Raw genomic sequence first — 15,553 nt, forward strand, 5'->3', positions numbered from 1 at the left:
GGCATTAGTAGTTAGTATTCTTATGATTATTATCAATATGGAGGGTATGATATACCATTTATTCCTTGCCTGGCTTTGCGGACTGTGTTAGTATGCCCTGTAATTGGGCAGACAAAGGCCAAAAACTGCTAGAACTACTCAATGAAGACTCCTTGGGACTCACAACTTTAGCTGCTTCAGTGTTTAGGTGACTTAGTATAGGAAAGAGTTGGAGAGGAATCCCTTTTCACCACTGCTCCACTGGACTGTTCTGGAGTCACAAGCACTGTAATCTTTGGGAACATACTGAGGCAGCACCCTGGCATGGACCTTATTTTTTGTGTGGTGGCAGCAGTAAGGTAGTGAGGGGAGGAAGAGAGTAGAAATTGCTGTGACTCTTATCAGCACATTTTTATAGGAACTTGGGAGGTACTTTTAGGAATTTATAATGTACCACTTTGGGGACTCTCAACAATAAATGGAAGGATTTTGAGAGAATAATAAAGTCCTATATTATGGTGATCAGGTTATCATGCTGGCAGTTGTTTGGGTTAAATTCCTTAAGAAAATATTTGTGTGTTACATATCCACTAAAGAGCTGATAACTAGATTCTATATAGAACTCAGGAAAATCAGTAAGAAAAAACAACCCTATCAAAAAGTGGGCAAAGGATATGAACAGAAACTTCTCAAGAAAAGACAGACTAATGGCCAACAAACATGAAAAAAGGCTCAACATTTCTAATCATCAGGGACATGCAAATCAAAACCACAATGAGATATCACTTAACTACAGTGAGAATGGCTTTTATCAAAAAGTCCCAAAACAATAAATGTTGGTATGGATGCAGAGAGATAGGAACACTCGTACACTGCTGGTGGGACTGCAAACTAATACAACCTCTGTGGAAAGCAATATGGAGCTACCTCAAAGAGCTAAAAGTAGAACTACCATTTGATCCAGCAATCCCATTACTGGGCATCTACTCAAAGGAAAAAAAAAAGACGTTCTGTAAAAAAGACATTTGCACTCAAATGTTTATAGCAGCACAATTCACAATTGCAAAGATGTGAAAACAACCCAAGTGCCTGTCAATACAAGAATGAATTAATAAAATGTAGTATATGTATACCATGGCATTCTACTCAGCCACAAAAAACAATGGTGATATAGCACCTCTTGTATTATCCTGGATAGAGCTGGAGCCCATTCTACTAAGTGAAGTATCACAGGAGTGGAAAAGCAAGCACCATATGTATTCACCATCAAATTGGTATTACCTGATCAACACTTACATGCACATATAGTAATAACATTCATCAGGTGTCAGGCAGGTGGGAGGGGGAAAGAGGGAATGAGTATATTTACACCTAATGGGTGTGGTGTGCACTGTCTGGGGGATGGACACACTTAAAAGCTCTGATTCTGGTGGGGCAAAGGCAATATATGTAACCTAAACATTTGTACCACCGTAATATGTTGAAATTAAAAAAACAAATAAAAGATTGATATCCTAAGGTTTTTAAGGAGGACAGTCTTATGTTTTAAACCACATCCCTTTGGACCAGTGTTGTCAACTAACTGGGCCTACAATTGTACTACATACTTATGTTCCTTTGTTATTAGAAATGAATGACTAATATTAAAATAATATGAAGAAAAAAATAAATAAAATAATATGAAGAATCAGAGCAGTATTTTAGTAGTTGTCAAATTTAAACACTTCTAGTAGAAATTTTAAATTGTATGGTATATTTTAGTGAGTACTTTTTCAATGAACCAATATATAGTGTTTCTGCTTATCTTAGTATACTTGATAAGTCATGCAAGTCCTCTGCCAATTATGTTTTTCTCATTTGGCAGGCATCTGAGAGCCCATGTTACCCTCCTACTTTGTACCTTTTCCTGCTGTCCTATCCACAGCTGTTTGGGCAATTAATAGGTACTTTCCCATATGGAGCTTTGCCAGTGGCTTATAAGGTTGCTTAGCTTGGAAGTTCTACCCAACAGGGGTGTCCTATACTGGGTAGTGATGAAATTAAACTCTTTGAGGAATTACAATGTAAATCATATAGACAAAGACTGAAGAAAGTAATGTAGCATGGAAATGGGGAGTCACAAAGAAGAAGTTAACAGAAGCCATGAGTAATGCGGAGGAAGATAGAGGTAAGTCAGGCAATCATGATGTAGGAGGAGGAGTTGCTAAGTCAAAAAACATAGCAGTCTACTAGAGTTGTTAAGACACTAGTATATCCTCGACAGCTATGAATGGCCTTCCAATTTTCTTTGTGCCCTGCTGGAATGGTTTTATTTACTTTTTTAACTGTTTATTTATCCTAGTAATAAGTCTTGTCACCTGAAACTCAAGTGTGTCTCTCTTCCTTGAAAGCTTGATGTTCCCAACACTCTCAGTTCCAGCATCAATTTAGCAAGTCATGTGTATAGGTTTAATTCCCATGTGGGACAAGTTAGCTTTACTATATTATGTGATCATCCTCTCATGCACCCAACAACTAGGAAACACATATCAATTGTTATAAGAAAGAAGAGTTTGAGAGTGTATAAGAACTATTGAAAAACTATCATCAATGTTGATAAAACAAACCAAAGCTGAAGACCGGATAGTGAGCCAATAATAACTTTTTAACATGAAAAAGTACCCTTTCTCCCCCTTTTAGATATAAATTACTAGAGAAAAGCAGGTAATAAATAAACATATGGTCACACCATACATTTTAATTTAATTGTTTGTACCATTTACAAAGTAAATATCATATAATTTATTGTCCTAACCCTACCAGAATCATGTGGAATTGGGAAGGGTTGATGATGGAGAGTTTCCCCAAAGGATGCAAGTGCTGTTATCAGAAAACAAGGGGAAGATGTGCTAGGCAGACACAAATAATAGATAACTTCTGCATGACTAAGTAAAGGAGTGCAAAAGGTAGTTGAAGTATTACATTTTAGTAAAATCTATAGAGGCCATATAGCAACATGAATATTGGTTATAAAACAGTGTTAAGTCAAAAAATCAAAATATAGAACTAAAGATATATGATTAAAACTTTGGTATGTGGAGAAATGAAAAATTTTGCTTTGTGGTAGTAGAATAATGGGTTATTATATTAAAATCATTAGTATATTTATAAAAATATTTGACAATAAACAAAAGGCATTCATAAAATACCCCACTTCATTCTGCTCTTAAGTAGGGAATTCCATTTTTTTTTTACATGAGAATTTGCTCTTTAAGTAACTATTTATTGGGAACTGGGAACTGTTTATGAGATCTGTGAATATTTCCTCAGGTTGAAGGGCTTAGTGACCATTTATGACTCCATGGCTGTTGCTGTAGAAACACCGCCAATGTGACATGATTGTTGCCACATGCTACCAGTCACCACTGCTGTCAAAATATGAGTAGCTTAGGTGGTCTGAAGGAAGGTCCCACCTTAGCCAGAGCTGGGGTCCAGTGATCCTTTCAAGATGCTATTTGTCACAGTTTTGAACCTGAGTGGATCCTCAGAGTGTAGGGAAGGCCATTCCTCTCCTTAGTACTGTACTCAGTCCAGGGCAGACTTGGATGGGCACATGTGATGGCACCACCACCAATAAAATGCAACTACTTGGATCCCATAGTTTTAGCTCCCATTGATCCACTTTGTCAACTCACACACAAGCACATGCATTTTCCTTATGACATGTGACTACCTTTCATTCTTCAGGAAATAATTGACCATTTAACACATTTGTGAACATAAAGAGGGGAGGCCAAAAGAAATAATTGTGATTATAATGATATTTGTGGATGTGAAAGATTTGGAGGAAGGGCTGTTTTCAACACTGAACATATGTTAATTTATAATTGGGTGTGTGTGTGTATGTTGTGGAGTTTATATTATGTATAAGAACTAGTGAGGAACTAGCCAATTGGAAATAGGCAGATTTGGTTTGTGTAAAAAATGGCCCCAATTACAGGAATAGGCTGATACTCCTCTATGCCTGATCATGCCATAGCTCAATATTCTCAAATATGTTGAAACTTTTTTTATTATACCAGCAAACTCTATGCATATTCCATATTCCTAACTTAATATTTACATAGATTTACATATTATCCCTGGTCATATGGTTACCTGTTCACACATCATAGTTCATCCAAATGTTATTCTTCCAGCTTAAACACCAGGTAGGTTGACCAACTGTCCCAGTGTGTCTAAGACTGACAGAGTTCTTGGATGGGTGACTTTCAGAACAGGCCTGGACAAACTCTCAGGTCTCCTGTGAAGCTTTTACCAACTTTTTTCCTATCTGTTCTCAAATAGCCTTCAAGGAATTCTTTTTACTTTAAAGTTAATACATACCCATAGTTCCTAGCAGTTTATTTAACATATATTCTCTATCGGGGGATACTTTGCAAGTTTCTTGAGGGTAGAACCCACATCTCTTTAACTTTTGTTTTTCTAATACCAGCACCCTGCTAAGTATTAGGAAATAAAGCAAATTTAAGAATTTTAAAATTATAATTCTGTAGTTTGAAGTATTATCCAGGTTTTCTTTTAGTTAAGTATGCCAGTGAAGCTTAATGATTGTAAACATGGGTTTTATTTTAGGACAAGCTTGGGTTCAAATTTCCACCCTGTCACTTATTAATTATGTGACATTTAATGAGTTAATTAACCTCCGTAAGCCTTGATTTTCTGATTACAGATTAAGCCTTCTTAAATCTGTAAAATGGGGATAAAAATAGTACCTACTTCCTAGGGATACTGTAAGCATTAAACCAAATAATGGCTAAGTGTATAGTATAGCACACAACTAGTTATTATGTAGTATTTGTTAATAAGTGATTACAAATCAATTAATTGTATTCTTCCATGCATTGTTTCTTCCAGGGAATTTATGTCATCCCGGACAAAAGGAGTTATTAAAACTACTGATGATTATTTGCAGCCTCAGTTTGGCCCCCACAGCCTTTTGCATTCAGTAGCAGTATCAGAAGGGTCAGGACTTCAAGATTGCTCCACACATCAAACAGCATCAGATCACAGCCATGATGAAATACCAGACCTAGATAGCTACAAATCAAACAGTAAAAACAATTCTTGGTTTATATCAGCATCCAAGAGAAACAGACCTGTCAGTGCTCCAGTGGGTCAACTGAGGTAATGAAAGCTGTTCTCTGTTCTTTTTAACTGACTGTTGAAGTTTTTTCCTTTGAGCAGAATTTATAATGATTCAATTGGCTATTTCAGACATTAAAATATAACACACCTCTGGAGTTTTGTTTCTGTTTTTGTTTTTTCTTTGAAAGCTCCAGAGTAGAATGTTGCTAATTACACTGTGGAAAATATGAGATACACTTCAACTGGGTAATCTGGAACTCTGAAAAGAATATTTGAAGCAGAATCAGCCTAGGAACATGAAATATCTTTGCTTACAAGATATTTGTTTTAAAATAGAAATGTATATTTTTTATATTTAACTAATATTTTGAAACAGAATTGGATTGAAATGAGCTTGTTATATAAAACCATTTTGTATTTTCACATCAAGATGATTATCATAAACTGTTAACCTAAGAGTTCGTGACAGAAGAAAATGTCGCTAAAAACAAAATCAAGCCAAGAAACTAATATTTTCAGATATTTGAATATGCTGTGATTTTAATTTACCTGAAGTTTTTATTTTAACATGTTTACTTCTGTGATAGTACAAATTAACATGGTTAGTTAAAGAATTCTAAAGTAAAAAATTTGACGTTAGTCAATTTACTGTGTACTTTTGCCGAGAAAATAATAAAGATCAAAGCCAGTTTTGCCTGAAGACAAAACTTAGAAATCTTAAGTCTTACTGTCTCTAAATAATTTAAAATGAAGGTAGTACAATTAACTTTGGAATCAAAATTTTAGTTGTAATCTATTTGAATTTCAAATCTTTTCAAAAAGTCAAAGAACTTTGATAAACATGAAAACTTGGGGAAAATATTAGCCATTTACTATTTCATGATATTAAGATATTATTTTTTGCTATCAGAACATAGAAGATATATACATAAAATTTAGGGGTATATATGATTGTTTAAAATGTTATGGTATTTTCTAAGTAAAACAATAAGGATAATTTATTCTGATATATGTGTTTTACATGAGCAGTTTTAGAAAACTTATTTTAAATTTTTAAAAATATTTAAAAACATAGTGATAACCTTACGCCAATCTTATCCTATAAAAAGTTTTGTTGGGAATACTTTATATACATAAGAACAATCTTTAGGTCTGAAATCCATTTTTAAAAAACCCTATGATAATATTTATTTAAGAGTTTTTACTAATTAACATACACCAATTTTTGTGTTTTTTTTTTTCTTCAGGGTTACAGAGTTTTCTCCTTTAAAATTTCAGTTGGCCCAGAATTGGCATAGATTGTCTCAAAGACACAAGCTTCAACCAAGAGTGATTAAAGTAACAGCTTACAAAAATGGATCTAGAACAGTCTTTGCCAAAGTTACTGTACCAACCATCACCTTGGTAACTAGTGTTCCAAAGTTTTCAGTGCTTCATATTTTCCCTTACTGTCTTTATAATATGAAAAATGAGAAAGATGACATTTATTGTGTTAACATTTTCTTTTTGGGAATCTGAATCATCTGTAAATTGCTTATATATACATAGATCTCAAAAGCATTTCACTGCTTTCCTTTTTAAAAAAACCAATATATAAATTGTGTATTTAATTAAACAGATGCAATGGCATTATATCTTTTGTAAAGTTATTAAAATGACAGATCATTTAAGGATTAAAATTAGACAGTAATTAGATATTCTTCATGCTGTGATTGATTTACCTTTTATTTCCATATTTTCAACTGCTAGAAAATAACTATATTGGTCCAGTTACTGAACTTGGCAAGAGATTCAAATGTGTTTCTATTTTGATCATTAGAATGTTTTGTTTTGTCAAAATGTGTTACTTTCTTTGTCATAAACCACTTTGTCTCACCTCTTGCTTTCTTCTAGTTGCTGGAGCAGTGCACAGAAAAGCTGAATCTGAACATGGCTGCAAGACGAGTGTTCTTGGCAGACGGCAAGGAAGCCTTCGCACCTAAAGATATACCCTATGAAGCCGACGTTTATATTTCAACGGGAGAGCCTTTTTTAGATCCATTAAAAAAAATTAAAGGTAAAAAAGAAAAATATATAACCTACCCCCCCACACAGTAAATTGCTTAAGGAGTGCAATTAAAAAATGATTTTCATCCTGTCTTTTTTGCATGGTTTAACAAAACTAATGTTTACGCATTTACAGCTCAGTAAGAGGATAATGTGCTTAATGAAAGAAAAATCCACTGACAGCCACGTTTATTGCCCTTCATTAGCATTGGTGCTTAATTTAATATAGATCTGAATAGACATTAGGGAGCCTGCAGGAGGTTAAATGGTGAAAATATAATAAATTAAATCAGAGATTATTGAATTTACTGTTTAGTTTCTGTGACACTCAACAGACATAATTCATTAGACTTATTCTCTCAGAAAATAGTTCAAAGTTTCAAATATCATTTATTCATTTATACTCTTGGTCTTTTTTCAAATGGTATTAACATAATTATGAAAATGTGGCCAGTAATGAACATATAATTCTTATATACATGTGATTCTCCTAGTAACATTTTTCATAATAATTGCTGCAGCTTGATTTTTTTTTAACCTTAAAATGTATATATATAATCTTAGACATATTTTTAGGTAAGGCTTTTTGAAAAGTCCATTGTTTTTAGCATTTCAGAAATGTGGAAATTTTCTAAATTAAATAACATTTTTTTTCTTTAGTGGGAAAGAATACATTTTAAGAGGGAAATAAAATTACCACTCACTAAGAATATTCTTCCAAGCATGTTATACCCAGAGTTTGTTATCAAGTGTTATATATGGTAATCAAATTTAAATAACATAAAGAATAAAGACTTTGCCATAAAAATTCAGTTTCTAACTGTTGTATTTCCCTATGCTTTTTATACCTTATTAGAAGTAATTTTTTTCTGCAACTGCTATAAAGCTGGTGAATCAAAGGCAAGTCTAGGCAGTAATTGCATAAGTAGAAGAAAAGTAATTCTGGAGTTCATTACAGATAAGGTGATGAAAATCTCTCTTCTCTTAATGTTATTGTATAAAATAATACTAGAATTTCTATCTCTTTGATAATACTTGATTATCAGGAAATAATTTCTTGAATCCAATAGAAAATTCAAGATAATTTGATCCATGTAAAGGGACTTGTTGCTATAATACTCATTAAAAATTAACCTACGTGATAATATAGAGTAGACCCATATATTTTTAAAATTTTTTTAAAATTTAAAATATGGCTGCCTCTATTTTGCATTCATTGAATCATTTGCTTATATAAAGACATGAGTCTTAGTGAGCAAATACATTTCTGTGAGTTTTTAAAATTCAGATATTTCTGTAATGATTGCTTTATTAAGATCCATGATTACTTTAATTAATAAGAAATGCTTGCCTTTCATATGCATAATGATATTGTAGAAGAGATATATAAATATTATTTATCTTAGCTAAGATGAAAATTTCATGGACATGTATGCTTAAAACAACAATGTCATGCACATGACTAAGCTTGGTGGATAATTTTTAAATGTACAAACTAATTTCCTCCTACTTTTTGTCTTCTCTTTTATCCTTTTTAAAAGCCAAGCCCAGAACAAAAAACTTCTCTGCTTTGTCTGCATATCTTTGGCTGTGTTTCACTGTGACATGCACTGCTGTTCTTTTAGCACCAAAATGTTGGCACACACTCCTGAAAATTTCACACCATCTCTTGCTGGATCAGCAAGCTTAACCCACCAAAATCTGGTGTTGTGCAATGGTTTTTGACTGATAATCAATCTTTATGCTGCTCGACAGTTGTTGCTGGGACACGGAGTAGAGCAGGTGGCAGATGTGCCTTGTCTTTTGAGAAAAGAAATTGTAGGTGAGCTTGGACACAGACTAGCATTTCACATGTCCATTAAAAAGACTTAGGATATAAAGGGGAAAAGCCACTCGTGTAAGTTAGGGTTATATAGATAAGCCTAAGCACTGATATTTTGTTTCTTTCAGAATGTTAAGAATATAAATGTAAATATATATATATGTGTGTGTGTATATATATGAAAGGTAATATTTAACTTGATGTGGGTGATATATGCATATATTACTCACATATTTATGTATACATTTTCAAACCATCTAAATTAGGTTGAAGATTACCTTTCTAACATGTGTTTTATAGACAAATCAATAATTTGCCAACTTTTCACAAGTGTACCATAAAAATAAAGTATGTATAACTAACTTGTGGTAGACAAATGTAGAGTAAGGAGGCATTCTCAGAAGTTGGAAAATTGAACATGTTAAAGGTAAATAGGGGAAAACAGTTGGAAGGATTGGGTGTTATTAGTACATCTTTCTAAAGGAATGTGAGAATTTTATATATAATTAGCCAAAAGACATTAGAATCAGTATCAGGTCATTATTTTAATTTTCTGATTTTCATTCATTCAACAAACATTTATTGAGAGCCTACTGTGTGCCAGGTACTAGGCCAGATCAGAGAAGGATGAAAGAAGGGCCTCATAGTTTCTTTTTTATCATTATTGTTTCATCTCTGATTTAAATTAAATTTAATTCAATTCAAACAAAATTTAAACCAATAAATATTTATTGAGTATCTACTATTGTCTGACCCTGGCATAGAGATAGAAGTTCTGGCCTGTAAGGAGCTTAAATTGGGTACATAAGTTATAAATCCTTCAAACCGAGAACACTATTCAACAATGTAAATCAAATAGGTCTTCCAAAGGAAAATTTACCCTATTTCTGGCACAAGAAGGTAAAATAAGTCAATGTATGTTTTGGCAGTTATATTTCCATACTTTATTGGTTCCCTCATTCACTGGAAAGGCAGTGCAGATAGTGAAAATTGCCTTAAGAACTATTTCCAGATTTACTAAGATAGAAAAAATCCTATAGAATCTCTCTGATATTTTAACTATATTAATATCGCTTTTGAGAATCACTGTTGACAACCGGTGGCACTGGATTTAATAGAAAGCCAGAGAGCCATTCATCACATACCTCGAAACACAAAGCTTTCATATAAGAGGTCAGACCAAGGTCAAGACTGACATGAAGCATTCCCTGTTGAAATGCAATATTAGAATAATTCTTGCATTTTAAAGCTTAATGCCTAATCAGAAAGATTAATTGTATATGGAAAACATCAAGAAAATAGAAATATATGATATAAAGACTGTTGATGAAGATGTCTTATTATGTCTTATATAGCATTAAAGATTCTGACATTTATTAATGATTCTGCTGGAATTGTGAAGATGTAGTTAATGAATTGTTTGAAAAGGCATTTTTAAGTTTTCAGATTGATGGCCATGCGGTTTGAGTTTTATTCACAGTTTTTGAATCTTCTGCTTAATTGTGGCAGAGTGAAAATTTTTGGATCAGATCCATGGGGTTTATGAGAGTTCAGCTCCTATATACCTGCTAGGAGCTGTAAGCAATGCATACATAAGAAGGGGTTCATGCCCTGTGATTGTTTAATTATCTTAAAGAAGATGAGGGGGAAAAACTGTTTAGACCTAATTCATTAGGTCCAAGTTCTATTGTGTCTGAGTTCTCTGATTGTCTTTAAAATTTTTTAGTTTTCCTGTATATCCTATTCTATTATTTGGCTTTCAGAGTTATCATTTATAATGATTCATTTCATTCTTGAGTTTTGTTAACCAGAAATGAAACTTAGTATTATGAATAAGATTTTATATCTTTTATATACTGTTTTGTGAACATGTAGTCACAGAAAAAAAATCCATGAAAGGAGTTCTTGATACTACACCTAAGATCTAAATTTAAACCTAGAGATTTTCTGCTGCCATGTGATCTACAAAATGAAATAATTTGCTGTGACAGCTTGTGATTGACAAGAATATGTGTGAGCACATTTAAAATAGGCCATCTTTTCATGTAGAAGTAAATGTCAGTGAAATGATGGATTCTCATCATTTTAATTATTGATGATTTGGAAATATTTCAATTCCACGACACACAAGGCACATTCTAAATAGCAGCATAACACTTTTTTTCATATCTGCTTCAATTATGAAATGTTCTGTCATATTTTGTTTTTCAAAAAATGCATTAGTTTAATGAACCTGGATTCATGCATTATAGTTTGTTACATTATATGTCTACTGAGTTTGTTAATTTTTAAATGGTAATGTTAAAAGCACAAGTTTCAAGAAGTGACCCACTATCCACATTGCATCACACCTTGCTATTTCTGCTGCTGGATCTCAAGACAGCATGCTATAGTGCTGCCTACACCAATGGTTGCTGTAGTCCTGCCAAGGCTAATACTGGGCTTTGTGATGCTCACATACAGGGCAAGCACCACTTAATTGAGGCAACTACAGGAGTTGGGATTGGCTTTCACAAATTCTCTTTTATCTTTTAGTGTGACTAGTGTATGTATTAGGTGATACTATTAGTCCATTTTATTTTCCATTTATATACTCAAAAGCAGGAAAATGGCATCATAGAGAAAAAAAGTCACTTATGATAGAAGCATGTGATTCTTTTATGTATTTCTACAAGTGACGGTAAAACTATAGGAATATATTTCATGTATTTTCCATATTCTAAAAGTTTTAAATCTGTAAATAAGTATAGCTATGGATTTGAAGATAATTACAAAATAAGGACAAAAAAAAGTATCCTTAAATAGTAGGAAAATCTATTGCCGGAAAATGGCTAGCAACATCTCCTTATACTGTCAAATATCAAATTATTGAGAAATACCTCAATTCTCGACATACTCATGAAATGTTGAATTGTATTCATCCACAAAGCTACACTTGTTTAATAAAGGTGCCTGCAAACCTACAACTGTCCTGATAATTTGAATGCTTTCTGGATGTCATGTACTCAGTTTTATGCAGGGTTTGTGAGGAGTAAATGTTATATACTTAAAGCACATAACAAATGTATTAAAAATAATTCATGTGTTTTATTATGGGCTGCTATCCTGGACCTTTCTGGGGAGTATTACATAATACATGCTATTTGTACAACTATGGTATAGTACTATATGAACTTTTTTTGTTATCCAAAAATTTCTAGATATAGAACCACTCCTGACCTTAAGGGTTTTAGATAATGTCTTTCTGTCATAGCAGCAAAGAACTCTGATAAATATTAAATTCTCACTGAGGTATTAACTGAGAATGGTTACAGATATTGTCCTTATCACCATAAGTTGTTTGCTGCATGCTTGAGAATGAACAGAGAGAATAACTCCCTGACTAGAGCCAAGAGAGTATGTGGGAGGCAATAAACTATGGTTCCCTGTCTAAGGAGGTAGAAGGAATAGTTAGAGTTGAAAAGAGACCATTTATTCATTCATTTATCTATTCAACAAACATTCATTGAGTCCCTACAATGTGCCAGGCACTGATCCAAGCCTTAAAGATATAGTATGAACACAATAGAGGTCTCATGGAGCTTAAGTTCTAATGAGGTAGAAAAAGAGATAGACAATAAACTTATAAAGAATTACATAAGGTATTTATTGACAGTGTAAGTGTTGTAAAGGCAATACAAAGGGTGGTATAATAAGAACAAATAATGTCATGGAAACAAAAGAGGGAGGGAATTTTAAAAATGAAATAGGGTGTTTACAGTAACTTTAGACAGTTGCCTGCCTACCCTGCTTGTTACTTTACCTGAGAATTAATTTATATATGCCTTTGTTACTCTTTCAGAGTGATTTACCTTTTAAAATGTTCACTTTTGACGCTTTTGGACATCTGTTAGGAGAGGTGTGAGAAATACATTATTGTTTAGTGGAAAGAACACTGAAGAAAAAGGATCTTGAAAGATTCTAGTGCTTGCTATGTGGTCTTGAGCACATTGGTTTGCATTTCAATGTCTTTATCTGTAAAATAGAGTTAATAATACCTTCAAGAATTATTGGATATTATCTTATTTTTGTAATAAAGATAAATTATTTGAAAATTAAATGTTTATAAATTCTAATCTAAATAGAAAACTGAGAATAGCATTTTTAAACATAACTAAGATTCCAAGGCTATGCATCAGAATTTTATGTCCACTCTTAGCTTCCTGGAATAGCTGGCAGGGTTAAGGAAAATGACAACAAAAAATGTCCTTCTTCACTGCCAGGAATGTAAACTACAGTGTAAGCATGGGAATGTCACTTAACCTTTCTAAGCATGAGTTTCCTCATCCATGAATTGAGTGTAATATTATGTACTTCACAGATTTATTATGAGGATTAAATAAGATGATGTGTGTAAAAACCTAGCACATGATAGGTGTCTAAAATACTGTCTTTCCACCTGCTCTTTATCTATTTTTCTTTTTTTGCCCCATCCTTTCCTAGGCATGTTTCCACAAGATTTTCATACAGGTTGTCACAAGTGTCTGAGTTTACTATGAAAGGTATTTGCTAGGTTCGAGATCTTGAAATACATACAACCAAATTAAAATCTCTGCCACACAGTTGTGTATGCAGCATGATATGGAAATCTGAGTTAAAGTCTGTGAACTCTCAGTATCTGGGGTGGAGGTCAAAATCAAGGCCTTTTATAAAAGGAGCCCTAGTGGTGCCCTTACTCAGCTCTGTTCCAAGAGTTGTGTTTTAAAATATGTTCATGACCCAGGGCTTGCCTTAACTTTAAGCTGCCATAACTTATTTAAAGAAAGTTCATAGAAAAGTTCAGGGAAAGGGTGACAACATTTTGATTGGCACAATAGATGGGATGTTTGTAATTTTAATCAAATTTAAATTGAAGACATCCTTCAAATGATATGTCAGACTAGTGTTACCAAGTTAAAATCTAATGACAACCACTGTCATTATTAGTTAAATATAGCCATCATGCCTATAGCAATAAATGATGACACTTAAGAACATGCAGAAACAAAGAGCACAAGTATTTAGAGAAAAGGGAGTGACTAGAAACTCAAGTGAACACAGGAATTTGACCTGGATTTAATCTATTTACAAAACATAGACGCAATTGTATTTTGGGCAGATGATATAATTGAATATAGCAGTATGTTTTCTTACTGTCAGAGCATTTGTATTTTATAAACTCATCTTGTACCCATGAAATGATGTGCTTGTTCATATTTAATGTCATTATCTATACCTACTTGACAGTCAGTGCATTAATGTGTTTTCAAGTTTATTGCCCAACAACAAGAGAATGAATTTTTTTTTAAATAGGAAGACTTAATAAGCTCATGGATTTGAAGTTGTAAGTTTGCTGCTTTTATTCTTGCAGTATAGGAAGGCAGTATTCTTTTTGCCTAGTACATGCAAAATGGAAAATTATAATGTAGGGAGCACCCAGACTTATTTAATTTTAGGACAGACATTGGCTTTTTTGAAGTAGACTGAGGAAATGTAATTATATTGTAGATAGACCTTTTAAAACAGAAGCAGGCTAGGAAGTACTTTATCTTATTTCATGATTTGGTTAAAAATACTGTGAAAATAAAGTAGAATGTGGAAGTGCTTTAGGAGAGTAAGTATATGAACAGTTGGAAGACATGACAACCCCTGAGAAGCTGGGATATGGCCCTTTGAGAGGAAGTATTTTCCAATGTTATGCTAAGCCTTAGAACCTCACTAGAGTCCAGCTACTACCCCCATCCTTACCCAGTGGAATCTTAACTTTCTAGGGTAAAGTGCCTAGGAGGAGAGGAAGACTGAGACAGGTCTGATTGCTTTGAAAGCCACAAGGTGTGGCTAGCAAATTTAAAGGAGGGGTGAGGAAATAAGGTGAGATGAAGGACCTTTCTTTGGCAATTTGGTTGTAGGGCAGAGACTTTGCTGAGAGAACTATTGACAAGGTAGAGATTCAAGAGCAATCAAAAGGGTAACTCTAATGTTCCTGTTGTTGAGATTCATGCTCAGGAAGGCATTGTCCTACTTTCTGGGGACATTCCCTCTAGGAAGGGTACATTCCTGTTACATTTTCAGTGTCTCCTTTTATAATCATCAGACTAGTGGTAAAATGTCTATCATTCTTTCACCCCCACCCCAGACCGAGTTCACTTAGGGCAGAAACCATGCTGCCACCATTTTCTGGCACAGGGCCTAGGACTTAATGGATGCTCAGTAAATGTTATTCAGTGGATGTATAAAGGACCAAATGAAATAGGTGCCATGGTGAACCATCCATATTCCAATGAGGTGGTATTGGAAGAGGAGGGAAAAGACCTCCCAACAGCAACCTATTGTGCTGCAAATAATAAGTGGACATTTTGGAGGAGTATATTAAAAATCCCCTACCCCAACTCCATATATAGATTTGTGAATGTTCCCATTTGGCAGGGTGCCAGAGTGAGCCAGCAAAAGAGTAATTACATGGCAGAGAGGCTAATGGTTACGCTAATGTTTGTCTGAGACCAGACAATGGTCAGACATGGAATGCTGGAATTAAATGATTCTTGAGGGACCCGTAGGTGC

General features: G+C 33.7%; 1 protein-coding gene across 3 annotated transcripts in view; it reads left to right on the forward strand.

Moving 5' to 3' along the window:
• The window catches only part of DCDC1 (doublecortin domain containing 1), a 96,488-nt gene that overhangs the window by 34,896 nt on the left and 46,039 nt on the right, over nt 1-15,553 (forward strand). For all 3 annotated transcript variants that reach the window (XM_076002054.1, XM_076002055.1, XM_076002056.1), the window contains 3 exons: nt 4,876-5,145; nt 6,354-6,510; nt 7,000-7,162. In XM_076002054.1, the coding sequence (XP_075858169.1) occupies nt 4,876-5,145; nt 6,354-6,510; nt 7,000-7,162 (590 nt within the window). The remainder of the gene's footprint in view (nt 1-4,875; nt 5,146-6,353; nt 6,511-6,999; nt 7,163-15,553) is intronic.

Source organism: Microcebus murinus, chromosome 4, assembly GCF_040939455.1.
Source record: "Microcebus murinus isolate Inina chromosome 4, M.murinus_Inina_mat1.0, whole genome shotgun sequence".
NCBI lineage: Eukaryota > Metazoa > Chordata > Mammalia > Primates > Cheirogaleidae > Microcebus > Microcebus murinus.